The sequence below is a fragment of the Amblyomma mixtum genome, chromosome 4 (assembly GCF_055824585.1).
Source record: "Amblyomma mixtum isolate Tamu chromosome 4, ASM5582458v1, whole genome shotgun sequence".
In the NCBI taxonomy this organism is placed as follows: domain Eukaryota; kingdom Metazoa; phylum Arthropoda; class Arachnida; order Ixodida; family Ixodidae; genus Amblyomma; species Amblyomma mixtum.
In genome coordinates, this window is record NC_143015.1 from 90,134,792 (window position 1) to 90,155,228 (window position 20,437).

The 20,437-nt window shown below is 45.5% G+C and overlaps 1 protein-coding gene across 5 annotated transcripts; it reads right to left on the reverse strand.

The window, feature by feature from the left end:
* Nucleotides 1–1,542: 1,542 nt before the first annotated feature.
* LOC149347380 (uncharacterized) lies at nt 1,543–19,698 on the reverse strand. 5 transcript variants are annotated; one of them, XR_016292520.1, is made up of 16 exons: nt 19,344–19,697; nt 18,967–19,061; nt 18,427–18,571; nt 17,483–17,543; nt 16,561–16,685; nt 15,457–15,625; nt 14,239–14,310; nt 13,011–13,248; nt 11,310–11,548; nt 9,494–9,654; nt 6,920–6,992; nt 6,086–6,194; nt 5,206–5,438; nt 3,489–3,587; nt 2,249–2,296; nt 1,543–1,757 (listed from the first exon to the last, which is right to left on the reverse strand). XR_016292520.1 is itself a non-coding variant. In XM_089587032.1 (15 exons), exons 2-14 carry the CDS (start codon nt 19,052–19,054, stop codon nt 3,528–3,530), a joined length of 1,773 nt encoding a protein of 590 aa, XP_089443158.1. In that variant the 5' UTR covers nt 19,055–19,061; nt 19,344–19,697; the 3' UTR covers nt 1,543–1,757; nt 3,489–3,527. The 5 variants fall into 5 exon arrangements, 4 of the variants coding, with proteins under 4 accessions (XP_089443158.1, XP_089443157.1, XP_089443161.1 ...); XM_089587032.1 differs by lacking the exon at nt 2,249–2,296; XM_089587031.1 differs by having other exon boundaries at nt 1,543–3,587.
* Between the last annotated feature and the right edge of the window lie 739 nt (nt 19,699–20,437).

Sequence of the window (20,437 nt, forward strand, 5' to 3'; positions counted from 1 at the left end):
AAAAGCCTCTAAAAGCTCATCATTCCATCCATCCATCACACTATAGCTGTTGATCATCCCGATGAAGTCATCAGTGGTGTGATACGCCGTAACCAGAAATCACTGAATTCATTGTGGTGCATTATGTCGTAACCATTAATCAGTACTAGTAATGAGTAACTGCTTAGTAATTAGTCATTAATTGGTAATCAATAATTGAGAGTTAAAAAAAAATTAATACAAAAATTAACAATGAAATAACTAACAGGGTCATCAACAGAGGTGGAAGTGGCTTTCGCCTCATCACACTTTAGTAACAGCAAAGTGCCCTCCCAGAATTTTTTAATTTCTTCTGTTTTCGAGAATTCACCTGCACTATAGTACGATAAGTCAAGAATGCTGGGTAAATACCACTCAAAGGATGCCATTGAGCCGATGGTATCAGCCGCGTGTCATGAGGTCATCGTTAATCCAATCACCCGCAATTTCACGCCAGGAGATTAATCACGATGTCATGAGAACCGGTCGATGCAATTAGCAGTAGGACCTGCTTTGAGCACATTCATTGGCTGCCTTCTTGAGTTGTATCAAACTATAGGTTAAGTTGCAGGACTGTGCCATGGTAAGAACGGAATCATGTAGCGACAGTGTCTACAAGCTGAACCACCATTTCTGAACACACAGTACAATAGCTTTTAATTCGACTTCTTAGTCAGAAGCCAATGGCTCCTTTTAACAGCACAAGTCATTACAACTGGAAGTTGCAATGCACATTCTGTTTCCAGTGACAATTTAGAATGTTAGTTATAAAGTCCCCCTTTCTTTTTCAAGGAAGCACAGCTTCAGGGAAACACACTAGACATTATTGCAACTGATGTGTTAAGTATGTAAAACCTAGAGAACGGAAGTAGTAATAGCTGCAAGATGACCAGTTTTAGAGAGCTAACAGTAGGTACTATAGTGAAAGATCGAATATTGGTAATGAGCAAAAACGTAGCGATTCCCTATTGATGAGCACAACCGTGCCACGAGGACAGGTATGAAGAAAGAAATGAGAGATATAAGAGAGAAAGATCAGCGTAGTGGAGGGCTCCGGTTTAATCTAGACCATCTGTGAGTGCACTTTAACTCTGCTGCCGTGGTTGAGATTTTACCCTGCTTCCTTATGCTCGGCAGCCACACACTAACAAACTGAGCCACCGTGGCAGGCAGTAACATAGCTATTGCCACAACAGGTAACTCTGCGGCACCTTCACTGTAGAATGTTATGATCGCTGTTGGCCCACTAGCTGGCAGGAGAGAGTGTTAGCTGACCATAGTCATGTGACTGGCCATGTGATGTGGTTACAATCTAGGTCTGACCTGGAGTCTATGTGTACAGGTGTGATAACGGCAGTGGCCTTTTTGATTCGTAGCACAAAAAAACAGGCTAAAAAAAACAATAAAACGGCAGCTGCAGCTCGACTGGGCCAAATACAACTGTTGTAAAAAAAAAAACAAAAGGAAGAGAATGATGACATGAACTACTGCATCTCTGGTAACGAATTCAGCCAACAATGCAGAAAAGGCTTCGGACTAGTTTATTGAGGTCTTGCACTGTACACAGGGCGTCAAGGTTGGTAGGCAATAGAGTAAAAAAGTATTAAAATCTTGCACTTAAACAGGGCGTCAAGTATAGAATAGCCTGAAAATTAAAAGGATTAGATGGTGCGTGAATTATATGAAGCGCATACAATTCATCGCAGGGGAACAGCCTGCATCAGCACTCTTCTGTAACCCTGAAAAGAAAAGATTAGATTTCTTGAGGGCTGAGAATGCGAGGAATTTCGCTGCTTGGTTTTGAAGCTTTGATGCAATTTTTATGCTGTGGGTGTAGCCTTTGAGGTGTATATTGCTGCTGCTGCAATAAATTTCCTTCAGTTGACAGTGTCGGCACAGGTGAGAGTCGTCCTATATCCCGTCCCTTGCACTTACAATTCTATGTCATGTGCCAACATTGCCGTATAATTCCTCTCTGTGACATGTGCTGCTTAAGCATAAATTCATGGCAAACAGACAAGCTTTGCCTCACTTCACAGCTTCTGCTTAAAACTAAAGATGTGGACGGGTACCCTTGAAATCGTTTTTGCGATTCTGTTTAGGTTGACCAGAAAAAGATAAACTGGTCAACCCTGTAAGTGCTTGCAATACACATGCACGCAAGAACAGCTTTTACAAAAGAACCTTGCAACAGGTACGAAGAGCTGACAAAAAAAAAAACTATACCAACTTTGATTGAAGGTTTTCCTCTTGACTGTTCTTTCGGCAATCTCCAGTGCTGAAAGAACACTAATACTGCAAAAAGACAGGCAAATGTCTCCACAAGAATACAAGTCTTGCTCATTTTACAGGTGATCCAAAAGCCTCAGAAAAAAGTAAAAATTCAGCACAACTTGAAAAGTGCCGAGACTAGCACAACACAATTTTTGCAGAAATGCACAGCAAAAGATGGGGATTCGTTTGAAAATAATTTTTTTGCCAGAACAAATAAATCTTCCACGAGCAGGCTTTGCTTCAAATGCTTCAGTACTTGTGGGATACAGCGCCATTCGTTGGTCATATATGTGGTACAATAAAATTTTCTATTCATAAAAATTCCATGTCTTTTTGAACATTTACGCAAAAAGTAGAGGCAGAAGCACAATATGGTTTTCAAATGGTTTAATTTTTTACTTTTTCTGTGACTTTTGGATCACGACGGAAAGAATGCTGTGGGTATGGTATTCAAGCAATAATTATACACCCCCGTGTTCACGTGCGACTAGCCTGCATGCAATCCTCTCGGCAAAGCCAGTCGGCAGGCCTATTCCAGCCCCACAGACCCAAGCAGACAGGAATCTAAGGAGACCATAATTTTTGCTCTCAAGTGCTGGCTAGGGACTTGGCAGCAATAGCGTAGTGGGTTCATTCCCATATATATGCAGAAGTTCATTCTCTGTTTTACATTCATATACATCCCTGGGAGTCCTCATACCCTCCTGGTGCAGTGAAGCAAGGGTTAAGCGATGCACCACTGCCCTGCGATGGGCCTTGTGCGGCCCAGGTTGCTTAAACAACCAACCTATCATTAACCAGTCATTAACCAGTCATTAACCAGTCATTAACCAGTCATTAACCAGTCATTAACCAGTCATTAACCAGTCATTAACCAGTCATTAACTTAACTTCCACCTGCCATGGTGGGCAGTTTGCATACTATCCGGTGGGCAAGTGGTGACATGCTCACGATTTTTCGCCGACTATGTCTACAACGCAGACACCAGATTTTGTGGTGAACGAAGCCTGTAATGGTAGAACATAAATAGATATGGTGCGGCCGCTACAGTCCATGTGTTCACTTTGCACGTTTTCCTACGCGACAGAAACAGAGCTGGGTACCACTATCACCAAGCTGGATGCAACCGCTGGTGAAGAACAATGAAACCAGAAAATCAGCATTCATCACTCAAAGCCTGCTAGGCAGGACATACCAGGCGTGCCAGTTTAGAAGCAAAGAACAGTCCACTGCTTCACGTGTCCAAAACCTGGGTCCAGTATTCTGCTGGCATTGACAGCAGTGTCTCCATCACCTGTAAACGCAAAACACCAATTTGCCAATAGCTTACCTTTTTTCCTTACCGCGAGAGAAAGAAGATTGCGTTACTTATCCAGAAGCGGCCCAGACTGCGCAGAATGGACCATTGAGACATTGTTCGAAGCAAACTATTTCGACAGGCGCAGCAAAAAAGCATTAATGACACGCACATGACAGACCAGAAGAAAGAAAAAAAGAAAAGACATAAGGCTCATAATCTGTGGCACCATGAGTGATGAACAAGAAAGCTACACAAAGGCTGGACACAATCAGGAGTGTAAATGGACCCCACCACCTACCATGAGCTTTACATTTGCCGAGCTTTTGCGTAAGCATTTAGTCCCAAGACGAGTCTTCATGCACGGCATGTGTGCGATATGGCACTGCACAGGAAGCAAGTTTGAAGCACTCTCAAGCCAACCTGACGGCCCATTGGCGACTGACCAAAAGGACAATGAGGACGGCAGGACGTAGTGCCATTAAACACCGATCAGTGTTGAGTTCCATTGTCCTTTAAACCCACCTTGCATTGCATGTAATGCAATAGACTCGTTGTCCTAGTTGCCGACCGACTGCAAATGTACACATTTGTTCTTCAGCACTGGTCGACATAATACAGTATGGCTTTAGTATTTGCCTTGCATTTTTGTAGACTGCTGCCTTATATCAATCAAAGTAATACTGTGAAGTCTGATTAATCTGAACTCTTAATTTGTCAGTTTAGTGAAACAGAAACATTGGCCCCGTCAACATTATATGAGATAAAAATGCTCAACTCAAGCTCGGCAATATTAGAAACAATCTGCAGTTCTTCTAGGGTCAAAATTATTAGAGGTGCCCTAAAGAGCAACCTCAACTCATCTTTTTATTGTGAGAATTCGATCTATATGTTCAGAGCATTCTTAGAAACTTCGAATTATTGTCCTGTGTGGCCGATTTTCCTAGTTTAAATTCAGGTTAGACGTCCTGGCTCCTGCCTTTTTTTTTTAACTCACTGCAGAGGGTAGGAGGAGCCAACCAACCTTTCAGCCAATCCCGTGGCGGCTTTCCACTGTGCCATCAGCGGAGTGATACTTAGCGATCAGCGAAAAGAAAAAGTTCACGCATATTTTTTATTTCCATGGGCCTAATTTGCAGCTATGTAGTCTCTGACTAGACCTATTTATTTACGGAAACTTAAAACAAAATAAAAGTGAGAGTGAAGCCACCACGTGACAGCTTGAAAGGCACTCCATGCGTTGACACCTCCCACCGTCTGCGGGGAATTAAAAAAAAATGGGAGCACTGGATGTTTAACCCGATTTAAATGACTGAAATCAGCTGCACAGGACAATAATTCGAAGTTTCTAAGAATGCTGTAAACGTGTAGATAGAGTTCCCGCGGTAAAAAAGACTAGTTCAGATTCCTCTTTAGTGCACCTTTAAGGGTCAGCTCAGCTGGTTCTTCACATCTACTGGCTGCTTGAACAGTGCATGAGAAAAAGAATCCCAGAAAGAGTGAAAACACCCATTTATTGTGCTTTGGCATCTACAAGCAACTCACGCCTGGAAGTCTGTGAAACAAACTAACAAGAGTTGGTGGTAGGACTAGAGTTGGTGCTGCCCTCACTCACCCGGTACTGCTGGTCCACCTCGCCAAGCATGCTGGGTGCTGTGGTGGCCACGGAAAAGCCCACCACGGTGGGGGCGAAGATGCGCACCAGGCTGAGAATGGGCATCTTGGCCTCAGGGTGGGCGGCCACCGTCTGCAGGTGAAGCACCAGGAGGGCCAGGGTGTCCCGGTTAGCCCGCGGTAGCTGGCTCACCGCCTGCCAGGTGGACCACACCTGGTCCTCGCCTTCCAGTTCTGCACCGTCACCATCAATCATGAGCCTGACTGCGCCCACTGCAGGACAAAGGCCTCTCCCATGTCTCTCTCTCCAATTAACCTTGTCCTGTGCCTGTTGCGGCCGCCGCATCCCCGCAGACTTCCTAATCTCATCCGCCCACCCAACTTTCTACCACCCCCTGCTACGTTCGCCTTCTCTTGGAATCCACTCCGTTACCCTTAGGACCAGCGGTTATCTTGCCTCCGCATTACATGCCCTGCCCAAGCCCATTTCTTCCTCTTGATTTCAACTATGATGGCATCAACCCGCGTTTGATCCCTCACCCACTCCAATGCGAGATTCTGTTCCACTACAGTGTTTTGCGAGAAGTATCGATTGGTGTTAATATGCAGCAATGACATTATGCAACGCCATTTTCCTTGATCACACAGATGCCTCTTAATGTTCTGTGGTCATTGGATTGATGTTGCCAGTCATCACTGGCAATGCCAATTTTCTTTTCTCTAGACATGCAATGCTTGAAACACCCGACGCTTTCAGATATGTGATGAGCATTTTACAAGTGAAACACATGAAGCACCCATGTTGAACAAAATGAGTGAATTTTTTCACGCCTACTAAACCAATCCAAACTAGAACTCAACGATACAGAGTCTGATCTTACTCGCTGCCTCTACAAAGGTCTGCAAGAGGGACCTGGTGATGAGTGCCTCATTCAGGGAGCGCAGGAAGTCCTTGAGGGCGCCACACACTGCATAGATGTCAGCCTTGGCCTGAGAAAAAAAAAAAAAAAACCCTGTGCTAACTAGGGTACACTCTGCAGCATGAATTGAGGCACATATTTCACTTCTTAAAGGACGACAAGCCCGAATAATAGAGGGCGATTCCTTTGGGAGGAGCACACTGGGAAAAGAGGGTGCGGTAAAAGGTCATCGCTAAAGGTCACAGAAATAGAAGCAAATAGTGCAAATAGATCACAATGTGAAATTACATGACAAAGAGAAAAAAAGAATTAAAAAAAAAACTGGAATATCAACTGCACAGAAAAGTTGCCTGCACGTATTCAGCAAAAACTACACATTTTCTTTTAAGAGCGATACATCGTTCGTTAGCTGTGTTATTGTTTCGTCGGAGCCTGTTCAGTATTGGCTCACCACACTGGAAGGACATCTGCACACACAGACCATGTCCTTATGGCCCTCAAAGAGGTAGCATTGCGTAATGTGCCGAACTGCGTGCTTAGCAGTAATACATTCTTTTATTCAGCAAGTATGGAGATCTAAATGCTCCGTCTGTAAAGCCGATCACCAGATTCCACCCAAAACAACACATCTCAAGGAACATCCACAGTTGCAAGAGGTTCCCGAAGACAATTTTAGGGATGCTCAGACTGGGAAGTGTAACAAAAACTAAGGCGTATTCCTAGTCTTTTTTCGCACAAGGTTGGAACATTTCTTGAGCTGGTGCATTACGAATGAGCAAGGTTTACTAGACTTACCAAGTTTGGAACCCCTCTGCTGGGCTGGAATTTCTCCCTTATGTCACGAACTTCCCGCTGCGCACCGGGCACCCTGGAGGTCGGAAGAAGAGATGTTCCATCATCAGCCCAATTATGTTCGCTGCAAAACATGGGCCACTACCAGTGACCTCCAAATGACCTTGTGTGTTGGCTATGGCTGCCTTACCACAGCAAAGTTCCTAATCTCATCTGCCCACCTGACCCTTGCCCGCTCTGGCTGCATTTCACAGCCCTGCAGTTAGCACATAAATTAAAGACTAATATACCCATCAGACAAGCAGCAGGAGAATGCAAGTTTTCAGCAAGAAGGTACAAGAGCAAGCAAGCAGGGACAGTTTCTGATGACACTACTACCATGTGTCCTACAAGAGGAATTGTTCACTCACTGACATCCACCCGAGCGCTGCCTTACGGCTATAAAGGAAAGCTATACAGCGTTCTCAGAAACTTCGTAGAAAATCTTTTCTTCAACTACGAAGTTTCTGAGAAAGCTGCATAGCTTTCCTTTGCAGCCGCATGGCTGCGCTCGGGTGGATGCCAGTGAGTAATTGCTCCCATATTAAAGACTGGTAGTTAGTCGCATTTCAGTGGAGCAGTGCAGTTCGTTTAAAAAAAATGGGAGGGGACACTTAAGCTCCGCCTTAACGGTATGATGCGATATCATTAGTGGGTTACTTCCCACATATGCAGAAGGCCATTCTCTACTTCACATTCATTGATCCCTGGGAGTCCTCATACCACTCCTGGCGCAGTGGTGCCCCAGTTAAGGGGGGACATGGGTCTTAGAGCATTTTTTTTTATTTACAGACCAAATGCAATGAAACTGCACAGACTTATTCAGTTTTTTCTGCTGATTTCAAATATGCAATTTGTTTATTTCTGGACCAATTAGTTCCTGAGATATTAATATATATCATGCCATTGTCTGCTGAAACAATAGAAAAGAAATGGGCCGCCAGAAATTTAATTTTAATGTGTGGGTAGATACTACAATGTGTGAGGAATGCAACGCTGGAAGCAGTTTTCAGTTTTTTGTCCGTGTGGACAAATGGGCTTAATAGTTAGTTTTCAAGGGAGTTGACCAGCCATACAGTGCCAGAAAACATGACACACATGAAACTAACTGTTAAGCCCATTTGTCCACACGGACAAAAAACTGAAAACTGCTTCCAGCGTTGCATTCCTCACACATTGTAGTATCTACCCACACATTAAAATTAAATTTCTGGCGGCCCATTTCTTTTCTATTGTTTCAGCAGACAATGGCATGATATATATTAATATCTAAGGAACTAATTGGCCTAGAAATAAACAAATTGCATATTTGAAATCAGCAGAAGAAACTGATTAAGTCTGTGCAGTTTCATTGCATTTGGTGAGTAAATAAAAAAAAAATGATCTAAGACCCATGCCCCCCTTAAGCGATGCGCCACTGCCCTGCGATGGCAGGTGCTCCCAGCGGTGGGCCTTGTGCTACCCTGGTTGATCACCCCGAGCGACCAATTCAACTGCCACCTGCCACGGTGGCCAGTTTTCTCACTATTCGGTGGGCAGGTTGGGATGGCGCCGCAAGATCACGTGACCTGGGTGGCCCACCTGCCTCCTGAGTTTCTCTCTAGGGACCTCCTGCCAAAGCCATGCCTGCGATTTTTCGCTCACAGTGCCGACATCACCGATGCCAATGTCCGATTTTCTGAACAATGAGACCTGTAATGCTGTCGTGCTAAGAAACTAATGCGTGCATCAGCAAGCTGCAGTGGCCCGCTGGTCAGCACATAGCAATAACAAAACAGGCACAGGTTGTAAATGTGCCCAGAACACGATTCGAGCAGTTTTCAGAAACAGCAACAAACCCAAATTGTCTAAGCTGCTCCAGTCACACCAATACGGAAACAGTGACACCAGCACAGAGCCCTACGTATATGTGAAGGTGCTTGTAGTTACTTGCTGGAACTGTGCTTCGGACAAGAGGGGCAGAGAAGAAACCATAACTGGCGCCCATGACTTCCCTACGTGGAGCAGGGAACTCGACACTCACAGATTTGAATGCCTCTGCACAGAATGAGAGAGAGAGAGAGAAATGGACGGAAAGGCAGGGAGGTTAACCAGGCGATGCCCAGTTGGCTACCCTACACTTGGGGAGGGGAACAAAGGGGAAAAAAGGAAAAAGAGCAGTAATGAAATGAGTTTTTCAAGTGTCCAGCGACCACTATGTCACGGGGACAGAGGGCGCGCACTGAAAACTTAGATTATAGACGGGAATACAACCCTGAGAACCTTAAGAATCTCAGGAGTGCTTGCACAGAATGGATGCCTACTAAAGTCATTAGGGTAGAACAAGATAGGAAGGAAATTTCCACCACCAGTTAGTTCAGCACTCTTCATACTTTACGCAGGTTGTGAGCAAATAGGATGCTGACCTTGCATGTTACCAAAGGAGGCCCTTTGAGAAAACCACAACAACTGGTCCACTTGGGAAAGTCTAGCTCCAGACAGAAGACAGCCATCACTGTAAAATGCACAACTGCAAACAAACCGGGGAAGACTACCCACCGATAGATGCCCTCGGCATCCAGGCCCCTGCACTCGACCTCCCGGATGCAGTGGACCACCAGTGCGGGCACCATGGGGGGAGTGGGCGGCGCATAGTCCGAGATGACGGGACGACGGTTGCGCCTGGGAGTCTGGCACGGTGCAACGCAAGGCAGCGGAACCTGGTGCAAAACGGGTCGCCCAACATGCATCAATGCACACAGATGCACTACTCTGCCCACCTCACAAGTGGCAAAAAGTACGATGGGCAGAGAGGAATAAGGAATGTCAGTTTTTGGATGACGAAAGTGCGGGGGCCGTTCCAGCATTTCCACTAGATATCCCCCACTTCACGATGTCTCGCGGCTGGAGCCATCATTCAGCGACATCAGGCAGCAAGGTACCAGGACACATTTACGTAGTTCGTGTCACCCATGAGGTTTGGGTCCCCAGTGGTGGAGTGACAATCATGTGCACCAAGGTTCACAATTTATCACACACTTGCAAACACCACCACGGACGATATAGTGATGCGAACAGCTTGTAGCCAGGGAGCTGACACCTGTTTGTGCCTCTCGCACCTGTTCATTTGACCTTGGAACAAGCTGCTTGGTGGGTTGTAACTTTCCAGTAACCGTCCTGCGCTCAAGTCGGCCACCACGGAGGTGGTGTAAGCAGAGATACCTGTTGTTCTGCTTTCCTATGTTTCATGAGACACCGTTGTTATGAGAAGAAACCACCCTAACTGGCGTTCGACATTTTGCGGCCTCTGGAATAACCACAAGCGGCTTTAAAACAGCGCTAAAACTTCGGGGAAGGTATCTCCGAGTTGCCGTCCTCTCACTGAAGAAACTCCGCTTTTCCTGCTAAAGTTTTCCCGATATTAGGAAATCCGGCTACATCGAACTGTTTCACGATTTTGTACAAGTTCGCTGTAACAAAGTTCGGCTGTATAGAACACTGAAGAATTGCATTTGGTACCTGAACTTTCAGGTTAGAAAAGAGCAATTATAGAAATGCAAGGAATGGTATGGCACAAAACTGCAGATGAAGGACAACAGAAATGAATACACTGCATGAAGACTGAAGTGAACCCAGAGATGCATTTACAGACTGCTGACACGTGAGCAGGCAAATCATTACGTAGCAGTGCTAAAGAATCTGAAGTTTGTGTGGGAAATACAGCAGCTACATAGAACAGCGAGACATGCAAACTGCTTATAACTTTACAGCTGAACATGGCATGGCAGCTCTTGCACAACCCCGTTGTGCAGTTTGCGAGCCTGATAAACCAATACACAAATAGGTCAATAAACATGCTTGGTTTATAGGGGTTTAACGTCTGAAAGCGACTCAGGCTATGAGAGACGTCATAGTGAAGGGCTCTGGAAATTTCAACCACCTGGGGTTCTTTAACGTGCACTGACTTCACACAGTACACCGGCCTCTAGAATTTAGACTCCATCGAAATTCGACTGAAGTGGCCGGGATCGAACCCGTGTCAGCAGCCGAGCGCCATAACCACGGAGCCACTGCAGTGGCCCAATAAACAGAGGCAGATGCTCAGTTACACAAATGTACTATTAGGGCTATAAGACCAACACATCATTAGGCCAGCTATAAGACAAGCATGAGAATAGACCAATTGCTGTCAGTAACTTGATAGACTACAGGATTGGTTTTCAGTTGTTTTTTGCTATGGTATAAATCAATGCCACTGATAAAGCAGTACCAATGGCAAAAATCTTGGACAAGCTTAAGACATAGTTGGCACATGCTTGTAACCAAGAGCTGCCCCAGTGCAGCCTCGGGGTGCCCGAGGGCAGCACCAACGCACCTGGTACTTGCACTGTGGATGGCAGATGGACTGGCAGCGGCTGCATTTGAGGATGGCCTTGTAGAACCAGATGCGCTTGCCGCAGGGGCCGCAGACGGCATCTGTCTTGAGCGAAGTCTTGGTGATGAAGCTGTGCGGACGTGTCAGCAGCTTCTCAGCTGAGCTGCTCCGTCTGGGCATGGAGGCACCCAGGGCCGCATGTGCCCGTCGCTGGGCCACTGGAGTGCTGGGCGCGGATCCTGGTTCCATTTTCAGCCACCAGCCATGCGAACAGTTTTATTGATAAAGAGTACATTCCAACCAATGTCGCATTTGCTCCAAGGTAGAGAGCACTTGAACGGTGCACATGGGAGTGCAGTGGCACACGTGGCCTGGGGCTCTAGACAACCTCACTGAGCGTGCACATTTGTATGAATTGTGCTTTACTTCTCATGTCTCAAAAAGATGCACGCATGGAGCTAGCCGGGTAGCAACGAATGTCATAAACACATGACATAATGTGTTGTTCCAGCACCCTAGACAAGTGTGTGGACATCTGTACAAATTAACGGTGTCAGTGCCACAGTCCTTATGCAGTTACCTGCCCCAGTGGCTATGGCATTCAGATGCTGAGCATGAGGGTTGTGGGATAGAATCCAAACTGCAGCAGCCACATGTAAATGGAGGTGAAACACAAAAGACGTCCACGCGCTACGAGATGTCCATCCTCCACTAGAACGGCTCTTGCAGCCCATGTGCACATTCGTGACATTAAATTCCACATATATGGACAGCATATGGACAGCAGCGAGTCCTTAATCCAGGTAATACTAAAAACAAATAAAACAGCGAACAGTATACAACAGCACATAATGAGATACTATCCCCCCAGGAGGTGCCAATTATGTAATCTGGGGAAAATTTTAAAATTCAATTTATGAACGACCAGGTGCCAAGACTACACAGCGAAAATTTTCTCCTCCCCATGTGATTAATTAGGCAATTCATCAGGACATTATGTGTCCACGCCATGACTCAACGCTGCTTGCAAGGTACCAATTATGCCTCTTGACCTGCTTATATTACACATCATTATACAAACAAATGAGCAAAGGCGAAACAAGCAAAGGAAAACACTCATTGCAGGCAACAGAGCTACAAAGAAATGCCACAGTCTATCTCAACGATTTCATGGTTGTCTTGCAAGCCTGGTTTGCGATGGTGCTACACATTTCCCAGATTTCAGCACATTTTCAGTGTGTCCACTTTTGTGGACATTAAGTCTTGTAAGAGAGCATTGAACAGTGTTCAGGTCATACCCACAAATACGGACACTGTGCTTGAAGGGGCTGCGAGCCAAAGCAACTTCTGCAATTGTAACCTCATTTTAACAAAGCGACATTCCTGCCCCAGTGACAAAGAATCTTTGGCAAAGAGAAAAATAATGGGTCATTTAACCATGTAGTGAAGATCATGTGGTATATGGGATGGCCCTCAGTGGAAGAGCTTGAAATTGTGTCTTCTAGCCCACTAGGCCATTGTGAGAAGAGGTTATTGTTTAATCCCTGCTGGCGAAGCATCTGTCCTTACTAGAATTTAAATGGCAGACGATCGCTGTTTAGAGAAAACCTGGTCATTGCACCAGCAGCAAGCTCAGGTGTCATCTACGGGGCTGTGTAGGTTTCGATGTCAATGGCGAGTGTAGCAGCAAACGTGACTGACCGCTGGTAAACTTGGGTGTCGTGGGCGCACTTGCCAGACGAGCTTCCACCGGAGGAGATGGAGGAGATGGTAGAGGAGGAGAAGGAGAGCGTACTGGTGCTGGAGCTGCCGGCAGTGGAGCAGGTGGCACAACGGGCCGACCGGTCACCTGGGAACTCGCCACAAGTTCCTTGCCATTTGCGGTAATGATGGTCGTGTGAACTGCACTCTCACCAATTCCCTCCATTTCATCTTGGGCCTGTACAGGAGATGAACAATGTTCCGTTCAGTTAGGACCTTAATCGGTGAACGACTCGGCAATCGCACGCACACACAACTGCATGACATTTGCTCTGATCCTGTTGAGAACAGCAAAAAAAAAAAAAAAAAAGACTAGGAGAGCAGCTACAGGCAGGTCCAGCAGATGTTAGACAGGCATCCACACCTAGCAACAAGGTTGTCGAAAGTTTAATCAAGGACAAGAATAAGAGTGCAGAACCCTCATCGATGAATACACGGCAATTTATAGGTTGTGCAGGCACATAAAAATTACGGCATTTTCTTCAAGAACATAATGCCAGAAGTTGCTCGCTAGGGACTGCGCAGTGCTACAGGTTCTGCAGACATGCAGGCGGTCAGTTGCTAGTGCAAGATTTTTTAGAGAACTGCCTTGGTTCCTTGAACTGCCAGGTTTACAGCAACCTATAACACAATAGTGTTTCATGACAAAAGAAACTATTAGAACAAATTGCGCAAGGTAAAATTGGTTACTGGAACAGTAGAAAATTAACGCTGTATAAGAGTTATGCCCATGATAGTTTTTTGCGGACCATTGCCACTGTATAACCTGCTAGTACTGAATTCAACCACTTTGTGCAACGATTGCAAACGCTCCTCCAAAATGTCTACCCTAGCTAAATGAACCACTGCTGTGGTGAAGTGTACTACAACTGTGTTGAGGATGTCCGAGACAGAAGTATCAATCCCACATCATGCTCTAGATTTTTTTCCTGGTGAAAAAAATTCCAACAACATGAAAGATGAAACAATGAAGATCCGCATGAGCAGTGCCAGTATGCATGGCCTTGTGCTTTGGCCATATGATTTTCCATGCTCTAAGATGTTCTTCATACTAGACAGACTAACTAGCCAAGCTCTCAGCACATTTTTTTTTTTTTCAAACTGGTCACACAGTTTCTGGTTCAGCTTTTGCTTCTTGTTTGAAATTAGCAGCATCATGTTAACTTACGCTCTCTCCCGGGGGTGTGCTACTCGTTAGGTCAGCTCCACAGGTGGTCGCGAGGACAGATGTTTCTGCTGGCTGCAGTTGGCAAATACGCCACATGTACAGAGAAGGAATACACTTATAATCCAGAAAGCGAACGTGACAGTGCTCATTTTTATCGGTCAAAAGGTGGGCATACATTCCAGGAATGCTTACACCAAGTTTCCTGTTTGACATGCTACTTCCCACTACCGTTATACTGCCCATACTGTTATCATGGCTACTGCTACCACTACACTGCAAGCCTTGAAAAGTCCTCTACAAACCTTTCCCCAATGTTGCTGCTGTATCAAGTAGTGCAGAAGCGCTCTCAAACACCCACCAGAAATCTTGTCACTTAAACTGTTCTTTTGGCGTTTCCTAGCAACACTTAAAAGTAAAAAAAATAAAACGGATTGTCATGCTTATCTCCAAATTTGGCCCACCCCCAAAATATGACCTTGGCTGATTTGGACCAAAATCGATGTCCAGTCATAATTGAGCATGCCTGACACAATGGCGACCTTCAAATTTGGACCGGGTAATTTCCAAAACTTGGCCCTGAGCCGTTCCCCAAATTTGACCTTGGCAGGTTTGGACCAAATTTCCAACCATAATTAAGAACGCTCAGCTCTGAGAAGCATGCAAGTAAGCAATATCTGGCCTTTGCCAGTCTGCCGGTGATCCAAGAAACTAGTCATGTGCAAATAAAAATCAGTTGGAGAGCCAGCATTCCAGAAGCCTAAAAAGAAAAAAGTAGGAAAAATTGTCAGGGTTCTAACTTGGTTAAACCTATCGTAGTGCGAAAGCATTCCCATATTGCCAAGGTCAAATTTTGGCAACGGCCCGGGCCACGCCTAGAGGTGGCTATTATCTTGAGCACTCTTAATTATGGTTGGACATTTGGTCCAAATCTGCCAGGGTCAAATTTGGGAAGCGGCTCAGGGCCAAATTTCGGAAATTACGTGGTCCAAATTTGAAGGTCGCCATTGTGCCAGGCATGCTCAATTATGACTGGACATCGATTTTGGTCCAAATCAGCCAAGGTCAAATTTCGGGGGTGGGCCAAATTTGGAGATAAGTATGAAAATGAGTTTTATCTTTTTTTACTTTTAACTGAGGAAACGGCAAAAGAACAGTCTAAGTGACGATTTCTGGTTGGTGTTTGCGATCGCTTCCGCACTAAAAACCAAGGCAACTCGCCTTGTGCTTTTTGGCGACCGGCGACGTGCTTCCAAAGAAGGTGCTGTGGCGACGCTTCCCCTGCACGGGCAGAGGAGTGCTGGCCCCACAGCTACCATCACCGGTGACGTCCAAACTGTCTCCAGAGGGCGAAAGCACAGAGCCCACAGACTCGTCGATCGCAGCCTGCCTGAAATGCGCGGGAATTGTAACCACAGGTAACCAAGCAGCCTGGTGTGTACACTGACCAGTTTTACAAGCCAACCAATGGAGGCATCAGAGATCATTTGCAACATCCATTCAAGAGGTCAAAAACGCTGTATTTCAGTGCGAGCGAGCTGTCAGCAGTAGAATACTACGTCCACTGGTGGCTGTCTGCAACCTGATAAGTTTCTGTCATCTCATAACCCATTCAGTTTCCCCACGGACCAATTCGCTACCTCCCCTTTACAGCGAAAGAGTCACTCAGGAGAAGCCCTGCATGATTCAGTATAGCCAGCCATATTAGCGATGAAAAACTGTCAACAGCCTTCCTATGTTGAACAGGTCATTTCACAAGGGCAGGCATACCGACCACACGCTCTTCTGTCAGTGGATCCACTATACAGCCTACTGTGCAGATTGTTTTCACTTCTGCAAACGAGTACAGATATATTTGCTTCTAGAAAAGGGCACACATTTCCATGCCTTCTTGATATTTGCTAAAGGATATGCTCGCACCCCTGTTCCATCAAGGCTACTTAACCAGCTACAGGACAGCCATTGCATATGCAAGAACAGCAAGCATTTAATTGTGTTTTTGATACCCTGCTCAATTTTGGAAACTGGAAATTTTAGAAAGCATCAAACACTGTACTGAAACTAAGCATAAATTTCAACAGTATCATCCAGTTAGATTTCCCAGAGCCCCCAGGCATTTCGTATCTACTTTTTGCACCCCTGTGGCAATTATTGAAAGCTGCCGGCCTTTTAAAAGCTGCACACACAACCAAACCGTGCCTGCAGAAATAGGGAAACTCATTAAAACTTCCAAGCCCTGCTACACCTCAGACAAAGAAAAATAAAAGCAAATAAGAGTCATTAAAGGCCTCTAAGACTGCACATCTGAATATATTTGCAGCTAACCTGTTGCTTTGGTTGCAGAGCTTCCCTGTGTCAGCAGGCACAAGAATGGAGAGCTTCTCTGCCGTCTCGTCAGGGAGTTCGGTTGTGTTTGCAAGGAACGCTCGGAAGAGATCTATCTGCAGTTGCTGAAAGAGCAGAATAAAGAAAAATTAGGGGGGAGGGGGGGGGACACTAACGCAACAGCATAAACTATTTGTTACTTCCTCAGTTAGTACCTCTTTATAATTACATACATTCATTAGCATACATCAGTAGGCATACTGGACCATGTAATACACCACACGACACACAAGGTCTCCCTTTAACCAAGTAAGTCGAACGAACGTGTCTCAATGGCCTATACTCTGTTTCATACATCAAGTGCAGCACCGTGAAAGGTATTGAAGTAGTCCGCATGAAAAAAAAAAAAATAGAGGAAGGCGTGTTACTCCGCGCTTGTTTTGTGGCCGAGTGGTTTATGGCACAAGAAAGCGTCAGCATGTCGTCAGCAATAAGAGTGCATTTAATGAAACTCATGAAGAGTGTGTCATGTAGTAAGCCGGCAGGCAAAGCATTTACTATGTCTTTTAACACAAGCAATGCACTACTTTTTGGTAGCGGATGCAAGCAGCACAAACAAGAGCGCTAGCTTTGACACCGTTGCACCTGATGCATGAAACGGAGTAGAGAGGTAGCGCATCTAACTTACAACCAAAGGCCTATGAGTTGGATTCTGCACTAATCACCTCAATTTTATTGTCAGCATGAGGCCACCTCAACATGTGACCTCTATGTGCAAGGTCGCAGGCCCCTGGCCTAATCCTGAATTAAAGCAACAATGCCCATGGCTTTCGTCCAAACGTCTGCTCTAACACTGTCAGGCTAAAATGTCAGTGTGCATGCACACACAGACACGCATACAAAAACATTGAAGATGTATTACCTGTACTTGCACCTCATCTTCGCATCTTTCCCTGCGGAGTAGCTCTTTCCTTAAAACCTCCCTAAAGCAAGAGAAGGCACGGTCACCACGTTTTTGCATGTAAATGAAGCCCTATAAAATACAAGCAGTGTGATATCCCAAAGGAGCAGGATTAGCTTTGATGCGCCAAGCAGGAAAGTTATATATGGCATGTGCAAACAATGTGCTCTGGCATTGTCTAGCACCACGTGACAGTGACTCGTGGGTTTGAAGCACAACATTTGACTGCCATAGAGTTTGGAAAAAAAAAAAACGAACAGGTGGTAATCGTCATGTTGCGTCTTTCTTTGACCATGTATCAAATCGTGCTGCTAGCTTATCACAAAAACTGAGAAAGAAGGCTAACCAAGTATTTATGTGCTTTTATAGTTAAGGCAAGGCCATGAATGAAGCTGACCTTCAAGCTTTACTGCAATATGTGAAGACCACTGCAGCACATTTGTTTCATGAGCACTGCTAACCAAGAAAGTTTGAGAGCATGTACAAAAAGCACACTTATAATTGCAGGCAATTAAATACGATTTTATATTTTGCTTTAATAATCAGGGAAAAACGGCAACGGGCTTTGCTTGTGTCTGCCAAACTGTTTGGAACTGCCCTGCGTGCCCTGATCTGGTCATTCAAGTCACGGCCTCCACGCAAGTTACCCGAGTGCTCTAGAAGAATGAGTGCACTACGGACATGATATCTATGCATCACAGTCATAATAGAACAGTTCTTGTGAGTGGAATAAGCCTAGCTTTTAAAATTAGGTGAAAGATATTAGTTACTGCAATAAGCACAGTTTCTCACATCCTAGCAATTTTTTTTTTTTGTAATGCAATTGAAATAACTAAATGCGGCACTGCTTTGGCCTGTAGACCTTGAACACAGTCTCAGCGAGAGCAGAACATAACTGAACTTACTTGGCATTTGCCAGCTTCCGCTCCAGCTCCTTGGTGGTTGCAGTCAGAGGGGCTAACCGCTTCTTTAACTCTGCATTCTCGGCAACAGAAGAATGCCATCGATTGCGGCACTCTTCCTGATTACGTACGAACTCCAAAAGCAGCTCTGTAAAAGGTACACAGGATGCTTATAGGGCACAGCACTCAGCAGCTGCTATCTAATGATGGAGTAACGCGAATCCTAGAAAGTTACTCCTACCAGAAATAAGTTTCTCACTGATATTCATGACCGAACAGAAGCCCGCACGGTACTGATGTGTCAGTTTGTTGTCGAAAAAAAAAAAGAAATACAACTGACAGGCGTCATTTCAAACAGTGAGCTGAACGAAACTTTTTCCCATGATAACGGTCCTTTTCGAAACTAAAGCACATGGCCACCTTATTACGACACCAGCAATTGCACAAGACCGGCAATTGTGAATTTGTGCCCGCTAACAGCTTCGAAGACACACCGACGTGTGTGCGGTTTATAGAAACAAAACAGAAAATTGGCTCCCGCACCTTCTTCCGTCGTGTCTGTGTTCGTTGAAAAGCACCGGCAGGTATCGTCAAACTGGGCGACCAAAGAAAACTTGTCATCTCGTGCCATGACGTCCCTGTAAAGTAGGAAACGGAGCAAGAATTTCGACACCTGTGAAGTGTGACAGAGCGCTGCGCGTTCCAACGAAGAGCTCGGTAGACTGCGTGGTGACGCACCATATCTGATAGCCCGCTCCTCTCTTCAGTGCGGCTACTGTGGCATTTTTCACCGTTCACACGCGCCAACATACACGCAAACGATAAATTCAGCCTCGATTTCGTAGCGAAAAGTAACCACCAAGCCATCAACCACAAGTGAACAAGGCGACCACAGCAAAGTTGAAGCGGTTGGCACTCACCGAACGCACTTGTTCTCGTACAGTAAACCCGAGTAGTAATGTCGGGTGAGCGGGGCCAGACGATATTACGCAATTCAAAGCGCACCCGGCACGATTTTGAACGCGGAGCACAGCCCATTATGGGAACTCGATGCGTACACAACTTTATATGAACCGCCACCTGAGCCACCACACCCCCGTCGGCCATTGCTTTGCGTTCCCGCCGCCGCGCGGCAGGCCTAGGTTCGGCCGATAGCGTTAAATGAAAATATCGTTAAACAAAAATTAAGAAGAAAAAGCCGAGCATGGTGGTCATAGAGTTTCTAAATATTTAGAAACTCTATGATGGTGGCAACCACCACCACCCGTTTCAAAGTAGTTGTTGTTAGCCTTTGAAAAGATGGCACATACCCACACTGGGGGATCGGCTAGGGTCCCTAGATCGGCCAAGAATCGGGAGCTTCAGAACTATGCCAGAACGCTCCTTCCTTTCATTTTTCTTTTTTTTTCTTTCTTTCATTCATTCATGTTAACTTTATGATTCATTCATTCATCCATCCATCCGAGTGCTTTCTCTATGGTGCCTCGATCATAGAGTTTCCTCCATGCGCGCGCCAAACTCCGCGCGCCGCGAGGTTGTATCGAAGCGCCCTACGGGCTATGTTCGGGCCAGTGCGGGCGAACTACGGGTTGTTATAACGATCTTTGTAATACCCGATTTGCAGCCAGCAGTGATTACTGCGCGTGTAGAGGAGATCTTCACATAATTTATGTTGCGTTGAGCTCCAGAAAAGAAACATACGCTGAGCATATGTCCACGTGTTTCACTTATTGTCTAGTTCGTTTTTTTTTAGCGCTGTGGTTTCCGCAGTGCTTTGCCTTGCCATGCCCATTTCTTCCGACTTTCAACTACGATATCATTACCTTACGTTCATTCCCTGACCGACTCTGCTCTTCTTTAGTATCAACATTACACCTATCATTTTCCTTTTCATATATCTCACTATGCTGGCCTCAAGTTAATTTCAAGTAGCCTCCAAGTTTCCGCCCCACAGGCCACTGCTGCCAAGTACAGCTGGTAGATAATTTTCTCTTTGAGATCCGACGCTGGCCAG